At 49.5% G+C, this 18,919-nt stretch overlaps 6 protein-coding genes across 6 annotated transcripts; 3 read left to right on the top strand and 3 right to left on the bottom strand.

The window, feature by feature from the left end:
• Positions 1 to 650: 650 nt before the first annotated feature.
• L228DRAFT_147319 (hypothetical protein) lies at positions 651 to 3,232 on the top strand. Its single transcript, XM_018329242.1, has 2 exons — positions 651 to 964; positions 1,024 to 3,232. Exons 1-2 carry the CDS (start codon positions 782 to 784, stop codon positions 3,205 to 3,207), a joined length of 2,367 nt encoding a protein of 788 aa, XP_018187706.1. The 5' UTR covers positions 651 to 781; the 3' UTR covers positions 3,208 to 3,232.
• Positions 3,233 to 4,512: 1,280 nt separating this feature from the next.
• On the bottom strand, positions 4,513 to 8,125 carry L228DRAFT_261363 (putative zinc metalloprotease). Its single transcript, XM_018334325.1, has 3 exons — positions 6,865 to 8,125; positions 6,648 to 6,803; positions 4,513 to 6,596 (listed from the first exon to the last, which is right to left on the bottom strand). Exons 1-3 carry the CDS (start codon positions 7,916 to 7,918, stop codon positions 4,735 to 4,737), a joined length of 3,072 nt encoding a protein of 1,023 aa, XP_018187705.1. The 5' UTR covers positions 7,919 to 8,125; the 3' UTR covers positions 4,513 to 4,734.
• A 212-nt stretch (positions 8,126 to 8,337) lies between these two features.
• On the top strand, positions 8,338 to 9,053 carry L228DRAFT_283328 (hypothetical protein; the record flags this gene model as incomplete). Its single annotated transcript, XM_018336107.1, has 1 exon — positions 8,338 to 9,053. One exon carries the CDS (start codon positions 8,338 to 8,340, stop codon positions 8,869 to 8,871), a length of 534 nt encoding a protein of 177 aa, XP_018187704.1. The 3' UTR covers positions 8,872 to 9,053.
• Positions 9,054 to 9,405: 352 nt separating this feature from the next.
• On the top strand, positions 9,406 to 10,990 carry L228DRAFT_247772 (hypothetical protein). The gene has a single exon (XM_018332720.1). The coding sequence runs from the start codon at positions 9,583 to 9,585 to the stop codon at positions 10,831 to 10,833; it is 1,251 nt and encodes a 416-aa protein (XP_018187703.1). The 5' UTR covers positions 9,406 to 9,582; the 3' UTR covers positions 10,834 to 10,990.
• A 1,765-nt stretch (positions 10,991 to 12,755) lies between these two features.
• Positions 12,756 to 14,795, bottom strand: L228DRAFT_239154 (RNI-like protein; the record flags this gene model as incomplete). Its single annotated transcript, XM_018331117.1, has 4 exons — positions 12,756 to 13,042; positions 13,114 to 13,228; positions 13,297 to 13,989; positions 14,055 to 14,795. The coding sequence occupies 4 exons, from the start codon at positions 14,793 to 14,795 to the stop codon at positions 12,756 to 12,758; spliced, it is 1,836 nt and encodes a 611-aa protein (XP_018187702.1).
• Positions 14,796 to 15,681: 886 nt separating this feature from the next.
• L228DRAFT_283325 (acetyl-CoA synthetase-like protein) lies at positions 15,682 to 18,390 on the bottom strand. The gene is made up of 5 exons (XM_018336106.1): positions 17,828 to 18,390; positions 17,562 to 17,757; positions 17,061 to 17,507; positions 16,379 to 17,008; positions 15,682 to 16,307 (listed from the first exon to the last, which is right to left on the bottom strand). The coding sequence occupies exons 1-5, from the start codon at positions 17,987 to 17,989 to the stop codon at positions 15,997 to 15,999; spliced, it is 1,746 nt and encodes a 581-aa protein (XP_018187701.1). The 5' UTR covers positions 17,990 to 18,390; the 3' UTR covers positions 15,682 to 15,996.
• Between the last annotated feature and the right edge of the window lie 529 nt (positions 18,391 to 18,919).

The raw sequence follows: 18,919 nt of genomic DNA, 5'->3' as shown, positions 1-18,919 counted from the left end.
TCTCTAGGTACACGCCGAGGCGGGTCGGAGTGGGCACAAAACGATTCACGGAGGGAGATCAGGATGGGCAAAAGGGATACACGGCCAAGATAGAATGGGAAAAGGAGGTCAAAGAGGGCGAAATTGAATACTAAGCTCACGTACGGAAGATTAGATACCTAGGTTGCGAGTAACAAGCAAAGGTCAACGGGCAGAGACAGAACGCGAATAGCCGGTAGTGAATAACGAAGAGGAAGAGGAAGAGCGAAAAGAGGAGAGCGAAAGACGAGGGAATAAACAACGCACGTTACGGACGTAAATCAACGGACGACTCGCGATACGGAATACGGATACGGTGTATACTCGATACCTGTCGACGACGCGAATCGCAGTACGAGAACCCAAAACAATAGGTGTTGAAAGACGCGAATCGCAGTACGAAGGAACATACTCCGTATCAACAACGCGAATCGCAGACATCGTAGCGGGTAACGCGCGAAATCGAGGCCGAGAATCGATGAGTATTCGGACGAGATTCATTTGACCAGATAATCGTCTCGATTGAACAAAGTAGACTGGCTAGCGATTGGATAGTTGATTGAAAAATCGAGTTGAGGAAGAAAAAGTTTGGCTCAGATCAGCTGATTGGGACTGGTGTCTAGCTCTGGACCCCAAGACGTGCTGTTGATCAATCTGCTTCCTTAAACCGATCAGAGGAAACAACGACTGAACATCGCATTCTGGATCCTGCTTAGCGAGGATTCACTTGATCTCAAAACAAACACGACATTCACGCATCACCATGACCACGCCGCGTCGCTCTGCTCGTCTGCGGAGCACAAGTGCCACTCCTGCCTGCGAGGACACTTCTGCTGCTGCCATTGTCAACGCAAAGCCCACTGACAATGCTCCATTGACAAACGGCAGTAGCGCTGAGACGGGTAGTGGTGTAGAGTTTGAAACCCCAAAGAAGAAGACAGCTGAGGTGTGTCCAGTAGTCTTCGGCGCGTTCAACGTGCCATACAGCCTTGCTAATTGATACAGAACCGCAAACGCAGCAGGAAGAACACGCCCAAACCCAAGCTCGATTCTGTGGAGGAGGAGCAGCAACAACAGCAAAAACAACAAGAAGAGAACGAACAAGTCTCCAAACAGTTGACAACGGAGCTCAAGGATTCTTCTCCTGTAGCACCAGCAACCATGTCGCCGACCAAACGAACCCCTCTTCAGACACCTCGTACTGAAAAGAAATATTATCCCGGTCTCGAAGAAATGCATCCAAGCAAGGCTCACCAGAGCACGAAAAAGCAACCCGACTCTGGTCTTCGGCTGGGATTCACTGATATTGCTGACAAGGCTTCTGGAAAGAACAAGTTCCTACAAGAAACGCCTACTAAGTCTCGCACGGCAGCCTGCCCGGCCTCTCCTGGGTTCGAGTTCAAGTTTACCCATCCTGGCCCGTCGCTCAGCGCTGAAGCACAGAAGCTGCGTGAAAGCATCCAGGAAGAAGCAGCCAAGCTAAAGGTTGAGATGGCAGAGCAGAAGGAAAAGGAAAAGGAAAAGGCTCAGGAGGCGGAATCGTCAGCTGCTGCAGCGGCTGGACGAAAGATTGCCAAGCCCAAGGGCAGGTTCAGTGATGCTCATCACTCGGCGTTTGAGAAGATGGATTCGATTGCAGGACACGCGTCTTCGTTCCGCTCTCAGACTAACCGTCAGCAATCTGCTTCCAGCTCCAACTCCTCCGCCAGAGTTTCTCGTAGCCCTGCTCCTGCTTCAAACACTACATTGAAGCGCACCAAGTCTCAAGCCAAACTTGATGAGCAGCCCGAGGCTAAGAGACCTGAGGCTAAGAGGCCTACGGCAGGTTCGCAGTCTGACAAAGAGGAGGAAACCGGAAAAGCAGCTCCCACTAAGCGCAAAAAGGGCAATGCTGGGGATGACGTCTCTGCAGCACGCCCGCGTTCTCGTGAGGCTACGCCCCATATAGATACCGACGTATCTACGCCCAAAGTCGACCGATCAAAGGCCCACATTAGCGCTTCATTTGCTACACCTACAAAGGCGTCGCTCGCCCGTTCTGCCGCCAGTGTCAAGATGCCCAAGACCTCGCTCATTCCAAAGCTTGGTCGACCTGTTGGCAGCCCTCGCGTTGCTCGCACCGATACCACCAACAGATTCCGCTCAGCCTTTTCCGTGGTTGGCGCCATGAGGTCTATTTTGCGTCGCCCTCAGCCTCGCTTCTCAGACGATCCTCTAAAGCAAGCCTCTGGCACGCACGTTGCGACGCCAAAAGGGATGAAGGATATTAATCATGAGCAGACACCCGCCACCCCGGAAACGCCGCAGCTGAACTCGCCTTCTGTTCGCCACGTCAAGTTTACCCCAGATCTCGTTGCAAAGGGCGGCAACGATTCTCCTGCACCTGCCACGCCCCAGCAGCGCATCAGCAACGAGACCGGAAGCAGCAGTAAGAAGAAGAACAAGGCCTCCAAGAATACACCTACTCCTAACAAGAGCCCTTCCACTCCCACCATTGCGTACCCAGCTCTCCCGTCCTTGGACACCGTCTCCCAAAGCCCCAGCCCGGTCAAAGTCCAACCCAAACGCCCTGGTATTTCAGACTTTACCTTTCGCACCGAACAGACCATCAAGTTCCCTACTCCCAAGGGCGCCACTATCCGCCACGTGCGGCCAAGCATTGTTCCCTCTCCCGCCACCACTACCGCTACCGATGCTGCCACCGCTGCTGCTGCCGTCGCCGGCACCGATGACCCGCTCACCAGACTGCAGAACCTACCTGCCGTTCCGCACGGTATGCCGAACAAGAAGCGCCGCCGAAGCGTCATGGAGAGCAAGAATGACGTTGAGGGTTCTGATGTCGAGAATCAGAATGATGAGGGTGCTTCTACTTCTCCGAGAAAGAAGGGCAATAAACGCAACAAGTCGAATTCTCCCACTGCAGCAGCAGTTCCGCCGCCGCCAGTCACTCCCCGCGCCGCGAAACGGACCAAGTTTGTGCATGATCACCGCCAGCAGCAGCCAGAAGGAGGACAAGACGGACATGGAGAAGAAATCAAGTCTGCAGCCAAGCGCGCAAAGATGGGTCTGAAAGGTGATTTTTCTTCTTCTCGCAGCGCGACTGGTACTACCCCCAGAAGCTCCATCGCCAAGCGAGTCATGAGTCTGAGTAGACTGAATGAGTTGGCCAAGCCCAAGAATCGGAAGTGATTTATGGGTCAGTAGTATCATGCGTCGGATTATCCGTCATCTCGGTTCATTATACGGGTTTTCTCCTTTTGTCTGACTCGTCTGTCTTGTCGTTTCTTTGCCCATTCATCGTCATTCTCATCTTCGTTCCTCTGCTCTTTTCACTCCGGATGTTCTTTTCATTCGAAGTCCTCTTCATTACGGATGGTGTTTTCTTCCGGATGTTCTTTTCATTCGAAGTCCTCTTCATTACGGATGGTGTTTTCTTCCGGATGTCCTTTTCTTTCCGTATGTCCCTTCCCCCCCCGCCCTTTGAAATAGCGATGTGATCATGGACAATGCACGTTGAACTTGGGACGTTGAACTTGGGACGTTGAACTTGGGACGTTGGACGTTGGACGTTGGAAAAGTGAGCATACGGCCAGGAAATTCAGTTTTCTCGATTCTAGTCTGTTGTATTCGTTAAGGTGTGTCTTTTCTTTTATTTCCTTACCTTTTTCCTATCCTTTTCTCTTCTTTTCTTTTTTCTTTTTCCTCCTTTCTCCACTTCATTCTCCTTATTCGACCGTCTCAACATTTTAGTCTCGATATCTCTGATAGGAATGTGTTCACTGTGCTCACTTTGTGTAACTTTGTGTCTTTTTCTATTTCAAGGACTTTTAAAAACATGTCCGTCTTTTGCTCATAATGGATGTTTTCTTCTCAACACCGCCTTTATCTATCGGCACAAACAAACATGGGATAAGAAAATTGATTTCCTGTTGTCGTCCTTTTCCCTTTTCTTTTTCTTTTTCTTTTCCTTTTTCTTGTTCTTGTTCTTTTCTTTTTTTCTGTTCCTTTCTTTATTTTTTTTCTGTTTCTTTTCCTTTCGAGTGAGTGTTCTATCGAGTGTCTGTTCTTTCTTTTAGTGTCTATTCTGGCACAGTCGTAGGCATCATAGTTCTGGTTCTGATTCTTAGAAGGCGAGTACACTTGTACGAGATAATAGTGCAATGTGATATAGTATGATGTGATACAGTACAGTACAGTGCAATACAATCCAGGCCAATATAAGCATTGAGTCCTTCCTACCGTGGAAGTATTGAAAATGGGTAATGTTCTGAGCTGGTGACATTTGACGTTGACAATTGGCATTGATGAACGATGAGTGACGAGTGACGATTGATGAATATGAATGATGATTCGAGATACTGTGCTATATTTACGCTTACGTTTACGTCGTGGAACTTGGCTGTTACGCTTCTGTCTTACTACACTTTTGTCGCAAGATTGGACAATGGACGATGGACATGAGACTGAGACTGAGACTGAGACTGAGGTTTAGATGGGACATTGAGACTGAGGTTAATGAGAATTGAAGCTAACTACTGACATATAGAATAGAGGATAAGTAAATGCATAATGCGATAATGTAGCGTAAATACTAACGAAGATAATCATAGGTAAAGGATGAATGGAATGATAGATTAACGGAAAAGGAAATGAACAAACGGAAGTAGAAATGAAATGAATTGAAGCAAAATGAAGTAAAGTGAAATGAAGACAAGACTAAACCATAAAGGCTTTACGACCTTCCACCAACCCATCGGCCAACTTTGTGATGGCGACCCAGTCGGGCGCAAATCGACGAATCTCCTCCAGGGCAGGAATGGCACTAGGATCGTTATCGTCTGACCAGATGCACACGACGTGGCCATCGAGGCCGCGGCCGTCGCCGGAGTCTTGCCAGTTGACGTCCACGGTCCAGGGCCGTTCCCATTCGCGGCTCCAGAGCCGGATTTCTTTTGTGCCGCCTTCGGCGGGGACGCGGTCGAAGCGGTCATAGGGGTCCGAGCCGGCGCCGTGCACGCGGACGTCGGTAATGGGCGAGTCGAAGAGGAGTCTGCAGCTGCGGGTGTTTCGCCCGACGAGGGTGAAGCGCGCAGTGTTTGGCAGGTCTGTGACACGGGACACGTTGTAGGTCAACCACTCGGCGTATCCGATCTCGGGAGGCGATCCCGGAGGGACAAGGTCGTCGAGGTTGGGGACAACTTGTGGGGCAAGACTGTCCCAGGAGCAGGTGACCAGGCCGAGCTTGCTGCTGGACTCGACGCAGGAAACGTCTTGTCCCGCAGCGCTGGGGATTTGGTGAATTATCCCCTGCACGTAGGGTTCCAGGCCGGTCAGAGTGGCGCGGTTGATGCCCGTTTCGAGATCCACGGCTTGTTGGAAAAAGACCTTTAAGCGGTTGGCGGGCGAAAAGGGGAATGCAATCAGGTTGTAGAGCAGGGTGCCGACGAAAATGAAGAAGAGGAACGTCGGGATGTGATAGGTGTAGCGATGCAAATAAGGAGTCAAGGGCACGAGCAAGAGAATGGAAAAGACGGCGATCAGAATGTACACGAGCAAGGCTGAGCTGCCGTCTGCGAGGGTCTGGTGGAGAGCAGACGTGATGAGAAGGCCAATCTGGCCGACCAGGATGATGACAATGGGCGCTGTGAGAATGAACTGTAGCAGCCACGTCCATTGCGGTAGATGGGCGCTCCATGCTTGTTCTTCGCCGTAATGAAGTCGTGACACAATGCCGTGACTGTCGTCCTGGTCGCTGCTGCTCGAGTGGCGCCGGCCGCTGCCTCTTGCGCGAGAGTAGTTGGCAAACGATGTTTGCCCGGCATTGCGGAAGAGAGGAGTCCTTTCTGTGGGTTCATTGTCTTCAGACTGCCGGCCCGAGTCCTCGTTTTCTCCACTAGCGGCCGGGTTTTCGTCAGACGAGGGAGCAATGAGTCTGGCAGACGCAGAATCGGAGTGAGCACTGCCTGGGGTAGCGGTCCGGTCGTCGCTAATCCTGGCTGCGTAGACCGACTTGCGTTCAAGACCAAAGAGCTCCAAAAAGGAGATTAAGAGTGCAAGGAAGGCTGCAAAGAGGTAAAACACGATAAAGTATCCACCGGCAATCTTGTACTTGTGCTCAAGGACAGTAACGCCTACCAGGAGCACCCACGCTCCAATATACGTCCACACGAGCGAATAGAGACGGTGGAGGGCAGATGGTCTGACAAAATCCGCGCCCCGGACAATGAACCAAGCCACAACAAACCATGCAGTCAACATCATGCTCCAAACAGCAAATGGGCTGCTGTAGACAATGTACGGGTTAAGCTTGGTCACCAAAAAGGAAAGCCCGACTGCAGCGGCGGATGCAAGCACAAAGGCGACGGGATCCCTGAAAACTCCACGCCATCCATAGAGCTTGATGGGCTCATCGTCATCCGACGAATGCAAGTACGTCTTCTTCGAGAAGAGATACATTTTGTCGACACGGCGGAGAATCAGTGCAACGACCAGCAGGAAAACGGGCGAGGCGACCAAAAGTGTTACCGATATTGCGAAGAAGCTTTGGAGGCGGAAGACGGCAAATGCACGGCCAAACACTGGAAAAAAATTAGGTCTGTTTATCTCTTTCCCTTCATCATAGGACTTACTGTCAAACCACACTCCTTCAGAGCGCTTTCCGCTGCTCACCTTGCCCGGTTCAGCGTCCTCCTTGGACCCTTCAAAGTTTGGGCTCGTATCGGATGTGAGGGCCTTCATCGTTGCGACAGAGGCAGATAACATATGCCAGACCGAATCAATGCCAGCTATTACTCACAAATTAGCGCATTCATCAACTACAGAGGAAGAAAATAATATATATCTTACTGTGTCTGGCATCATCCAAATCAGTGTGATAGCGTGCCCTGGGCTCCATAAAGGCCACATCGAGGCCGCGGAGGCCAAGAATGTCATCAAAAACGACATAGTCTGTTTGACTTCGGATCAATCCTCGTTTGAATCCGTCCCCGCTCAAAGCAGAGCCAAACGGATAAGGACTTTTCTTGTAGAATCTCGTGACCTCTGTATCAGTGCTCCGAAACAGGGTTGCACGCCCGCCGGCACCGGCACCTTCGAGATTCAGGAAAGCATGAGCAAACTGGGATACGGGCGACTGGGTGAATGCCCGGGCGCCATTCAAAAAGTCTTCCTCGCCGTTATTGAGCAAAGCTATGACGCCCTTCTTTGGAGCATTTCCAGGAGTTGTAAAGTACTGGAGTAGCTGCAAGACAGTCACAACGCCCACTCCATCATCAGTTGCACCGTAGCCAGTTGAGACGCTGTCGTAGTGTGCATTGACAAGGATTCCACTGGACCCGATATCTTCTGCGGGTCGATTCCACCAATCGCCCTCGGGGTCTTCAGACCCACGAACGTATACGATGATGTTTGTGCCTTCAAAATAAACACTAATTCCAGGTTCACGAGCACTGCCAGAGATGGCGCCGGGTGCGGAAAATGTGACATTCGAGAGCATATCATTCCAGACTATGACAGCTGAAGAAGCCGCAGCAGCTGTAGTAACATCTTGTCCATGTGCTTGAGGTCGGACTGGAGACGTCTTTACATATTGGTCAACTGTGGAATAATCCACTTTGTTGCTTGATAAGATAGCATCGATTCTCTTCAGCAGCCAATCCCGAACCTCGTCATTTCGACGGCTATTGTACGGGTGGAATCCATTGGTGAGTTCCTGCAGATCCAACCATGCTTCTGTGACGTTGATGCCATTGATTGGTGTAGGGCTCGTTGGCGCCGAAGGGACCACAATATGCACGATTAATAACCCCACGACCAGACCAACATACACCAAAGCTGTAAAGAATGTGACTGACACAGGTTTGAAGAGGAAAGGATTCCAGCTGCTCGATTTGGGTGACATATTGAGCTGCCACTAGTAAACTCTCGAAACTCTGGCCAGCCAAGGCCGGTCCAACACAGGACAGGCACGTGCTCACTTGGCCGGCCAAACCAAGAAGACGACCGCTCCTGTTGGATCTACTTCTGCGGGGCGTCCACGTATGAGCTTCAACCCCAAGTATTCCTTGGAATTAAGCTTCTTCCGCCAAACGAAGATCAAATGAGGATTCCGCAAGGGTAGAAGAGGAAGAAGAGGAGGTTGGGCGAATTGATAAAGTCGGACAGTCGGGGTCTCTATGACGGAATCTGCCGACATCAAGCGGTGATTGGACTGTCCTCTCACCGCCTTTGGTGTCAACATCGGCATTTGTGGGGATTTATCCGATATATCGACATGATCTTCACTTCATCTCGACTTCCAATGCATCAACTTTGCTAATCATGGTCCTCCCAGAATTGCCCGTGCTCACTGATCAGCCGGAGCATCATCAAAACTATTGTGCTTCCTTGTCAAACAGACTATTGGATACCTTGTCAGCTATTCTGCCTCATTCTCCAGAAGGTGTTTTTTCTATTGGTAGCGGGACCGGGCTATTAGAGGCCTTACTAACGCAGCATGACAACACAATTGACGTGCTGGGAGTTGAGGTTACCGAAGATGTCAATGTCTATCTTCCAAAAGAAAAGCTTCGTACCGTTGCCGGCACCTGGGATACCATTCTGGATGCTATTTTAGCAGACGCCTGGTTGTTTGTCTATCCGCGAGAGCCTACCTTGATGGAGAAATATCTGGACCAGTGCGGTGGAGGGACCGTGCAGGTTATTGTCTGGCTAGGACCAGGAAATGACTGGGATGACTACCGCCCGCTATTGCAAAGATTCGCCAGCAAGGGCAAGCTGGAGATTATCGACGATTGCGGCCTTGCTCCGTACGAGCTGTTGGCCGTTGCAAAACGAAGCATTGGACAAAGCTAATGTCCAGAAGCCAACTAGACTGTCACAACGTGCTGATATGTCTCGTCGAAATTTTTGGCCGCAATTGGTCTTGCCGAGATTCAATTTCCCAAGAAGGATTCACTGAGCTTTAGGGTTCCATCTGACTGCTCTTATTGACCCCTAAAAATGGGCTGAATGTATCCAGGGTTTCTATCGTGGGCTTGGTTCAGGTGCTTTGGTTGTCACCGTACCAACTTCACCGCGTGCTTGCCCCTACTCTAAATGAAGCCTGATGAGCACTGCAAAGTACGTCCTGCGAGAGAATGGTCACCAGCTACACACTGTGTCCAAATCTCACGCAGCTCTCTGTTCTTCATCTACATATGAGAGAAATTTTCTCTCGGCAAACCAGCCTCTTCTAGGGTTCCCTTTGGCTGTTTCCTCCACAATGAATTCCTATCTCAAAATCAACCGAAGCGAAGTGTTGTTTTGAGATCACGAAGTCTTCAAACAGTTCCACTCTTCGTATCCAAGCATCAGATCGTTCTGCAGACTCGTTTCAAGCCCTTCTCAGAACTCTCCCTGATACTTTATTAAGATACACCTTTCAAGATCGTCTTTTAATCTCCCATTTTCCGCATTTCTTGCCTTTCTGCACTCTTTATTTCCGTTTCACCTCAAGATTCGTTTCGTCTCAAGACCCGTTTTATCCCAAGATCCGTTTACCTCAAGAACTCAAATTCAATAACAATGTCCCAAAGGCATTCCTCAAGCAGAGACAAACACTCTCGCCAGCGGCCGTCTGGTCCTCGTGCTGAGAGCAGGGCTCCACGGGATCGAGCTCGTCGTGAGCGAGGGTCTCCAAGTGGTCATCGTCACCGCCGTAATGAGTCTCCTGCGGGCCCCAGACCCTTTCCAGGTCCCGCTAGGGATCATGAGCTGGAAGAGTCAATCAGCCCAGCTCACGGCCGTTCTGACGTTGGTCGTCGCCCAAGTGGCCGAGCGGAGCACGGGGGTCCCCATGAAAGCGAGAATTCTGAGCCAAGAACTGAATATAATGAGGGTCGTGATCATCGCAGACGTCGCTATCGTGCTGCGGATGACAATTCTCGCAATGTCAATGGACTTACTGTTGACAATGAACCCACTACTACACCTCACCGGACTTTTAATGGTCCTGACATTTACACCGGTGCCACTCATGCTCCTCATCTTGATAGCTCTCCCCTGGTGGCATCTCCGGTGAGTCCGTACACCGATACCAGTACGGTCAGACTGCTGCCGTCAGAGCAAGGTACGCCTTCGGCCGGTCGTGAGCAGCCGAGAGCTGAACGCACTCGAAATGCTTATGTGGAGGAGGAAGAAGAAGAGTCAGAGCCGGAGCGAGAGCCTTCCCCGCCGCCTCCGAGAAGTCCCCGTTTCAGGGGACACTCTCAAGTCCATCCACAAGTGTCTGCCCCTGATCTTCGGAAGCTCCAAAGAGAGTCAAGAGCATCTTCAACTTATCTTCCCCGGCCTAGCTCTCCGGCGCCATCCACCGCCTTTAGTACTGCTACAGGTCGCTCTGGGTATCGTACTCGTCGTCACGGCATTGGAGGCGCGGGGAACATTGTTGACAGCGAGGGCCGGCATTGTTCCGCCCGGCAAGCGAGGCGGGAATTGCAAAAGGAGAGGCGAGAGGCGGAGGCTGCCGCGCAATCTGCCGCCCCAGTCACTCAGGAAGAAATTGAGGGACACCGACTGTACGGCAGTGTTCTAAACAGTACCATATATAACGTTATCCATGAAGAAAGGGATGACGAGAATCGGAAGAAAATCAGGAGAAGAATAAGATTCCTGGAAAGCAAAGAGCGCAAGCGCAAGGAACCCACCTTTATCAATAAATTTCTGAACATTCTCGACCAGGTCTTTCCCGGCAACTTTGTTGCTGAGCACCGAGAAAGCAGGAAAGATGAGATCAAAGATCTTAGAGAACAATTGACCAAGAAAGATCGAGATTAAGTGCAAGTCAAGAAGTTGTGGCAGTCTATTGATTCCAACTTTCTTGTTGCTTGCGGTGATGCTCAGCGGTGTCAGGATGAATTCAAAAATGAAAAAAGACTGAAAAAACTTGAAATTTATAAAATCATACTAAAAATGGCGGGACGTGGTGGCGGTTGTTTCCTTTATCGGTAGTCTTGCGTTGATTCTTTCTTACTTGTCTTTGACTTGTCTGCTTCTGCTTGATTTACAAATCTCCACTCACTATTTATCGTCGTCTTTACTTGTTTTTCAGTCGTTCCTGTTTCAATTTCGTTTGTCAATGCTTTATTTACTTTATCGTTGACTCCACTTTCGTCAATCTTTCCCCCTTTGCTTCCTTACTTTGCTATTACTCGCGCCTCCCCTCCCCACTCCACTCTATCTCACTTAATCCTAATCCTTAATCCTGAATCCTCAATACTCGAAACCCGCCCAACGCTACGACGGCCGGTCCTTTCGACCTTTTACCACAAACTCACAGTACATTCATTGTCCATTAGTCTTTAGTCAATTAGTCCGTTAGTTCTCTCATTCAATCTCTCATTTCGATGGACTTCTGGATTGATGTCTGGATGGAGTGAATGGGTCGGAGTCTTCACTTTACGGCGGACGAATGGGAGTCGATCATGGATTTTTGATCTTTGATCTCTGATCTTTGATCGCTGACTCGAAATGGCACACACACACAGGCGGCGACGCGGTCACATACAATACAGTCACTTTATTCTCATTTCTTTTTCCTCATCCTTTTCAACGGCTTCTCCCGTTTCTTTATCTGTCTCGATTGTCGTTTGTTCCATGTCTCGGTTCATATACGTCAAGCAAACAATGTACCAGCGCTGAAGACAGATATGGAGACAGAGACAAGTGTAGATAGTAACCAAGACACTGGGAAATTGAATTGAGTTGAAATTGAAATTGAATTGAAATGAAAAAGAAATTGATATGGGATTGTATTGCATCACGTCTGTATCTTTCATTCTTTACGTTCATTCAAAACATATGACCCCCAAATATTGAAAAGTTACAGCACAGAATTTCCCGAGAAGATGTTCAAAGTAAAAGTGTTTACCAAGTATGGTCAACGTAAAATATATGCCCGAGCCAGTAGCCAGTAGCCGGTATTGCATAGCCAATAGCCAATTCAAACGTAAATCAGAAGAAAAGAAGAACAAGCCTGAAAATGGAAAGAGGAAGATAACAACATTGAGACCGTGGCAAAAAAAGGACAAGGACACGAGATGGAAGATAGCTCTCAAGAAGAGAAGGACAGTATTGGGAAACGTGAAGAAAAGAGAAATAAATAAGTAAATAAAGAGCAGAGAAAAAGAGAGAACTAGCTAGAAGAAAACAGACTGAGAAGAAGGGGAAAAAAAGTCAAAGAGAAATAGAGAGAAATAAGCAGAATGGTAAGCCGGGAAAATCAACACCGGAAATATTGTAAAACGATAAACGTCAACCAATAAATAAAGGGTGAGGACCATAATCTGTGACGACCTCCCTCACAAAACCCGCAACGCCGACTACTCCATCCCATGCAATGCCATGAACACATAAAACAATTTAATGCAAATTTCCCCTTCCCCTTTTTGTACCCCCTTTAATCCTTAGGACCTTAAGAGGGGTGAAAGATCCTTAAGAGGAGTGAAAGGAGCAGATACGATATACCTAGGATATGCTACCAATTTCCCTTTGAACCATCAATCGTATTTAAACCCAAGCCGACGCCCCTTAGTGATAAGCCCTAAACCCTAGAACCTATGCATATATGCATATGGCCCAATGCAAGTTGCACATTCATAAAGTCGTCTTCTCGCGAGAAAGGGAACAAGATGAGATAAGCGCAACGACAACAACGACGACGACGACGACGACGACGACGACGGAGGATAATCAATCCACTATCCCTGTTCTTCGTGGCCGTTTTCGCTGCCCTCGCCGAGATCTTCGTCGGCGTCTTCTGGCTCGCCCAGTCCAGTGGCATTGAGCAAGTTCGTGACGTGTTGCGAGGCAGCGACATGCGGGGTCGTGGCCATGACGATTTCGGATTCTGACTCGTCTGCGTCGTCATTGAAGCGCGTTCCCTCGGCTTCGTATTGGAGAGCGGCTTGGTTGAGGTAGTTGCGGAGATCCTTGACGCCTTCGCCGGAGAAGACGCAGAAGACGTCTCGTTGATGGTCGGTGAATTCTGGACGGTGTTAGCTGGCGAGAAGAAAAGAAGCGCGAGAACGAAAAGGATGCTCTATAGGAGAGACGTACCTGATGGAGCAGCACGGCAAAAGACGGTGAGATCATCACGTGCGATGAAAGCTTGAACGCCAGTCAAGCTAAGGTGGGTTAATCGGGGACAATGATTTAGAAGTGCGTGGATGCCCTGATGTGGAGATGTGGTTAGAGAAACTTGTAAAGAAAAGAAAATGAATAGACAACAAGGGAACACACCTGAAGAGTCAAATGGATACAGTAGCTGAGATGGACTCTTTCAAGGCAGCTAGCGCCAAGGACGGATCCATGCGGCCCAGGCTTTGCTTTGGCAAGTGCAAGGATACTCCGGTCAGTGACATTTTGACATTTCACTAAGCCTATCCGTCGGAGCTTTGGCAGCGTTGCTAGCTGCTGGACCGACACGTCGGTGAGACGATGGCAGCATGCCAAATCAATGTAACGGATACGGTTGCACATCTTCACTAAGTGGACTACGGCGCCATCGGTAATGTTCTGGCAGTGGCCAAGGTGGATCAAATGCAGATTCTTGCCAAGTTTTGCTATTGACAAAAGGGCTCGGTCTGTAATCTGTCGGCACTTGGCGAGGGTCAGGTTGCGAAGTCGAGGCGCAGCGGTGACAATTTTCTGCACCGCCTCGTCTCGTAGCTGATCGCAGCTCGTCAGGTCTAGTATCCGGAGGCTGTCGTACGTCCGATCATAAGGCAGGCGGAGAAACGCATCATCCGTTATACGTGAGCATTGGGCCAGCCGCAGCTCACGAAGCTGATGACTTCTGCTAATTAGAGCAGAGACAGACTCGCCCGAGATGAGCTTGCATTCCTGCAGATCAATCTCGAGAAGTTGCGGGCAGTTATCGGCAAATGCAATAATGGACTTGTCCGTCAGTTGCGCGCATTTGTTTAGTTTTAACTATAGAGAATGTTAGAGATGTCTTGTTTCTTCGGGCCTAAACAACAGATGGACTTCAAACTCACCCTCTTAATATGTCGGCAACTTTGCGAGACTGTGATTAAGGAATCGTCTGTGACCTTGCGGCACCCTGTAATGTTGAGGCCTTGCAACCGTGTACTGTTGTACGCCACGGTAAGCAATGAAATATCAGTAATCGAATCCACGCCCGAGACGTCCAACGCCAAGAGCGACCGATTGCCGTCGACCAGAGAGGTAACACCGAGGTCAGTCAGGCGGATGCAGTTGGTCAACGTCAGTCGTTCCACCCGCCTGCAAACATGAAGCGGCCGCACGGTGCCGTCGCTAATCTTGTCCGTCAAGCTTCGCTCCGAGAGGTTCAGCCGCTTGACAAGCTCGTGGTACGCAAAAGATGCGTTTGGCATTTGTACGGTGCGAATCACATTTTCCAGACGACCCCAATCATTGCAAAGAGGCCGATGCCACAGGAGCTCCACACTGTTCCTTGCCCAAGATTTTGACACAAGCATGCAGTTTCTGAGATCGTTCTGGGACACTAGCTTCGCAAATATGGCGATGAATATTTCGGGAGGAAGTCTGCTGATCGGCGGCCCACAAATCTCTTGCTCTCGTGTATCTACCGTCATCTCACGAAATGTCGAAGCACCGATAGACGAGTCGGAGTCGTTGCCCTGTGCCATGGAGAAGTCGGTATCATCGTAGACTGCGCGCTCCGGTGAACTCGACGAAGATGATTCAGAGGTCGCATTGCTCGCGGTGCGGAACGCCGATCGAGATCGAGCCATGTTTGGTTCTTCCATCGCAGGAGAGATCAAGGGAATGAAGCCGATAGATGGTATGATCCGGGTGAGATAGACGGGACACGGACGCAAGAGACGAATGTAAGCAAGCTTTCAATAGACGTGATTCTGAAACGCCCAAGCGGCGTGTGGGCGTCGGGGCCCCCTTTGCAGCGTCGCTGTTGTTTGGCTTTCGCAACGGAGTCTCTACTGCTGGTCGCGACAACGATTTGGATTTGTGAACCTTTGCGGAGAGCACCAATATCGAGGCAAGAGTCGGAATGCTTGATGTGACCTAAGCAGACAAGGATATGATATGCGTCGTGTTGGTGTAGATAGTGTTCTGCAGGCCTCAGTAATAAATGCAGTGTGCACAGAGCCACCAACAAACGGGGGGGTGCGTGTGAATAATGAGAGAAGAAAGTATCTTTTGCGGGGATGTTAGCGGGTTGGGTACGTTTTGGAGGTCCAGGCTGCAAAGGAGAGAGAGTCGACGTGGTGCAGAGGAGAGATAATTGGCGATGTTCAGAGCAGCCGATTTGATTTCAACCCAAAGCGGCCAAAGCACCGGAGTGGACCATATATAAGTTTCAACAATTTGGCAAAGGTGAAATTCGAATGTGAGAGTGAATGATTGGAAAGCCGCCTTTGGGCGTTGGATGGATGAATCGGGAATGCGGCTGATGATGAAGTCCGAAGAGCGACGCTTGCAGACAAAAGGGAAAAGCCCAAGTGGGAACGGGACGGACCTTAATTATTGACCCAGGGGGAGTGAACAAAATCTTGAGCAGCAATTCTCACAACCAAATAAATACTAAGAGATCTCGAAGATAAAAAATATTCTCTTAGATTATTCTCTTCTTTTGTTGAAAGGATCTGTACTGTATCCTTTTCGTGTCACTTTCAGATCCATATCATTATCGTCATTGCACATTGTGTATATATAACTGCGCAAACTGTTCATGTCGTTTGCCCTACCATACAAAAAGTTACGTCGATCCCCACAGCTGTCCATGCGCATCGGTCATTTTTCTCTTCTTCTGCCCGTCGCTGGAGTATCTTTCGGACCCGAAATGTATCAATCACCTTGCGAGCGGCCGATCATCCATTGCTCTTCAGCTTCATCTCCCTCCGGTAGCCTTAGCAATGCATGCACAAATACCTCTTTGGATTAACAACAATTATCAGATAGCGAAAAAAAAAGCCGTCATATGCTTCGATCACCCCCCTTGGCCCATTCACGTAGCACGTGTTTCTTTACCTTTCCTGTGCTCGTCTTGGGCAGCTCCTTGACCACCTCAACCTCCCGCGGAACCATAAACTTGCTAATTGCGCTTTGATGCTTGGCCCAACTGATGACGTCGTCGCCCTTCACTTGTTTTCCAGTCTGCACCGTGATAAAAGCTTTAGGTCGTTCTCCCCAATGGGAGTCAGCTACCGCTACAACACCAGCCTCGAGGATATCTGGATGTGTTGCAAGCATACTCTCCAATGCGACAGAAGAGATGTTCTCTCCTCCTAAAATCACCATCATCACGCGTCAGCTCACATGTGTCAACTTTGCAACAGGAAGGACAAGAAGCACTCACCGCTGATGATTATGTCCTTAGCACGGTCCAAGATCTGTATAGCACCGTCAGGGTGCCAGACAGCAAGATCACCTGAGTGCAGCACTCCGCCGGCGAAGAGCTTGCGTGTTGCTTCTGGATCTTTATAATATCCCTTTGCGCATATGTTGCCCGTGAAGACAACCTCGCCAATCTCTTTGCCGTTTCTTTGGACATCAAGAATGACGCCCTCTGGTGTATCTCTCTTCACTACCCGTACAGGCAAGCTGGTAATATATCCTTGGCCTTGGCGTGCCATTTTCGAAAACTTTTCCAATCGCGGCAAGTTTTGCCATTCTTCAAGATGGTAACTTTTGCACGTAGGACCATAAGTTTCAGTCATTCCATACATGTGGACAGGATGCAGATTCAATTCCATCATTCGCTGAAATAGATGTGGTGTCGGCGGGCTGGCGGCCACAGTGACCCTAACAGGCGAAGGCAAGTGTTCTGCCTCTTTGGCAGCGCAAAGAAGAATGTTTACTGTAGGAGCAGCATTGAAATGGGTGATATGCTCCTCTTTGAGCAACCTCCATATTTCAGGATAATCAATCTTCCGCAGACAGTAATTGGTTGCACGTACAGAGGCGACTGCCCATGGAAAGGTCCATCCTTTTGAGCCGTCAGCATTGCAAGGTATTAAGTACCAAGGAATGATTCTTACCAGCGGCGTGGAACATGGGAAGCGTCCACAAGAATCGGCTACGAGGTGAATGTGCATTCAGACCTGACTCTATGACACAGGCAAGAGCGCCTAAGTAGCAACCACGATGCGTCAACTCAACCCCTTTTGGTCGCGCAGTCGTCCCACTTGTGTAGGAGAGTGCAATCACATCCTCTTCGTCAGCCACCTGGGCATTGAGCCCACTCCAACCCTGGCTGCCATTTTGCCGATCATGCAGTAATCCTTCTCGAATGGCATCGTCAAATGGACCACACAATTGTCCCTCGGATGCATCGGTGTCGGTATCAACAATGATAGGAACTGCAGGGTGTTCGCCACGGTATTTTTCAATCAAAGGCAGAAACTCTGCATCCACAATGATTACCTCTACGTCCGCATGGGCCAATATATATGTTATATCGGTTGCCTTTAACCGATAATTGACCGCTTCGAAAACATTAGCTCTGAGCAAACTTTGTGACGGCCGCAGGGACAACTGACCGACTTGAATGGCTCCAGCAGCTGCGATCCCGAAAATAGATTCATAATGCGCAGGAGTGTTGGGACAGAGGATTCCGACACGCTTCCAACCATGCTGTTTAATGTAGTATGCCAAGCCACGAGCTCTATCTGCAGCTTCTTGATAAGAGCGTCTCAGAAGCTGTCCATTGGCTGTTATATGATAAATGGCTTCAGCCTAGGTAGATAATGTAAAAATGTACGAGTCAGTGATATCTAGCCTCGCAAAAGACAATAGCTTCTCTCACATTTGGTTCAATTTCCGCCGCACGCTGCAGAAAAAATGTAGGCGACAGACTGTGGTGATTGAACCGATGGGCTCCGGTGTCTGTAGTGACTTGCTCTGGTACGGGGGACGCTGGCAAGAAATGGGAAGCAATTCGAGCTAGTCTTGATTTTGGGCCTGACATCGTGATAGCGGTGAGGGAAATTCACGAAGCAGTAATTATAGAGGGATGCCCAACTTTCTTATCACCATTGGTGAGAGAGGCAATGGGGGAGGAGCAGACCATGCATGACGAAGATGGAGGGTGCACCGGTTGCACAATATCAAAAGTTGCAGGGTAAAAGCCCAGACAAGGACATCCCACGTTCGTTTTAATAACTCCACCGCGATCGCATATTATTCAGGCAGATGGTGCAGGGATTGGAGCCAGCCATTGAGCAAAACATTGAGGGGGATTACCCTTCCGTTGCCCTGGCTAAAGACCCTGGCAAAATAGACCCGAGGCAAAGAAGTATATGCGGGGTACCCGTGGCGGTCCGGACGCGCGATGATCCACTAAATGTTGGCCCGAGTTGAGCCCACTGTGATTACGCGAGGAGGCAAGACGACCAGTGGGAACCCTGCGACATCTCTCCCAACTCCACTTGTCCAGCGCAGGTAAGTACTCAGAGAGTACTTACTGTAATGATGTTCTTACACTGCTCCCAAACAGCTGCGCGTTGAGAGCTGACCCGATTTGTTGTTTCATACAGGCAGTTCTGCCACGTGCAAACATCATTCAGGTCGAGTTATCACTCAGTCAATGTCGCTGGTTGCCACATCGGTCCCTGGGGGAATCGAAATCATCTTCTCCAAGCGCGGTATTATCCTACCTTGTTGACATCATAAACAACAACGATAATTCATGGGAAATAGCGACATCAAATGCACGCAAACTCTGAAAATGAGTCTTAAACAACACTACTCCATGGTATCTTAAAAACCCTTTTAGATTCATCGCGAGAGCATATTTTGCCGGCGATCAGAAGAAAGCTATACACACATGTCTATGTCGGCTTGTTTTGACGGAAAGCGGGATCGAGGCACCTCCACCCAATCCAGCACGATCATCTCC

Source organism: Xylona heveae (assembly GCF_001619985.1).
Source record: "Xylona heveae TC161 unplaced genomic scaffold L228scaffold_6, whole genome shotgun sequence".
In the NCBI taxonomy this organism is placed as follows: Eukaryota; Fungi; Ascomycota; class Xylonomycetes; order Xylonales; family Xylonaceae; genus Xylona; species Xylona heveae.
The sequence above is the reverse complement of the archived record's forward strand: the minus strand, read 5'-3'. Positions and strand labels throughout refer to the sequence as shown.

Excerpts from the sequence above, each read along its gene's own strand:
- L228DRAFT_247772 (XM_018332720.1), top strand. The coding sequence starts at position 9,583 with ATGTCCCAAAGGCATTCCTCAAGCAGAGACAAACACTCTCGCCAGCGG.
- L228DRAFT_261363 (XM_018334325.1), bottom strand. The coding sequence starts at position 7,918 with ATGTCACCCAAATCGAGCAGCTGGAATCCTTTCCTCTTCAAACCTGTG. Across the intron at positions 6,804-6,864 it reads TTTGGATGATGCCAGACACA|CTGGCATTGATTCGGTCTGG; the intron begins GTAAGATATATA and ends TGTGAGTAATAG. Across the intron at positions 6,597-6,647 it reads TGAAGGAGTGTGGTTTGACA|TGTTTGGCCGTGCATTTGCC; the intron begins GTAAGTCCTATG and ends ATTTTTTTCCAG.
- L228DRAFT_283325 (XM_018336106.1), bottom strand. The coding sequence starts at position 17,989 with ATGTCAGGCCCAAAATCAAGACTAGCTCGAATTGCTTCCCATTTCTTG. Across the intron at positions 17,508-17,561 it reads TGCTGGAGCCATTCAAGTCG|CGGTCAATTATCGGTTAAAG; the intron begins GTCAGTTGTCCC and ends ATGTTTTCGAAG. Across the intron at positions 16,308-16,378 it reads TAAGGACATAATCATCAGCG|GAGGAGAGAACATCTCTTCT; the intron begins GTGAGTGCTTCT and ends TGGTGATTTTAG.
- L228DRAFT_147319 (XM_018329242.1), top strand. The coding sequence starts at position 782 with ATGACCACGCCGCGTCGCTCTGCTCGTCTGCGGAGCACAAGTGCCACT. Across the intron at positions 965-1,023 it reads CAAAGAAGAAGACAGCTGAG|AACCGCAAACGCAGCAGGAA; the intron begins GTGTGTCCAGTA and ends TAATTGATACAG.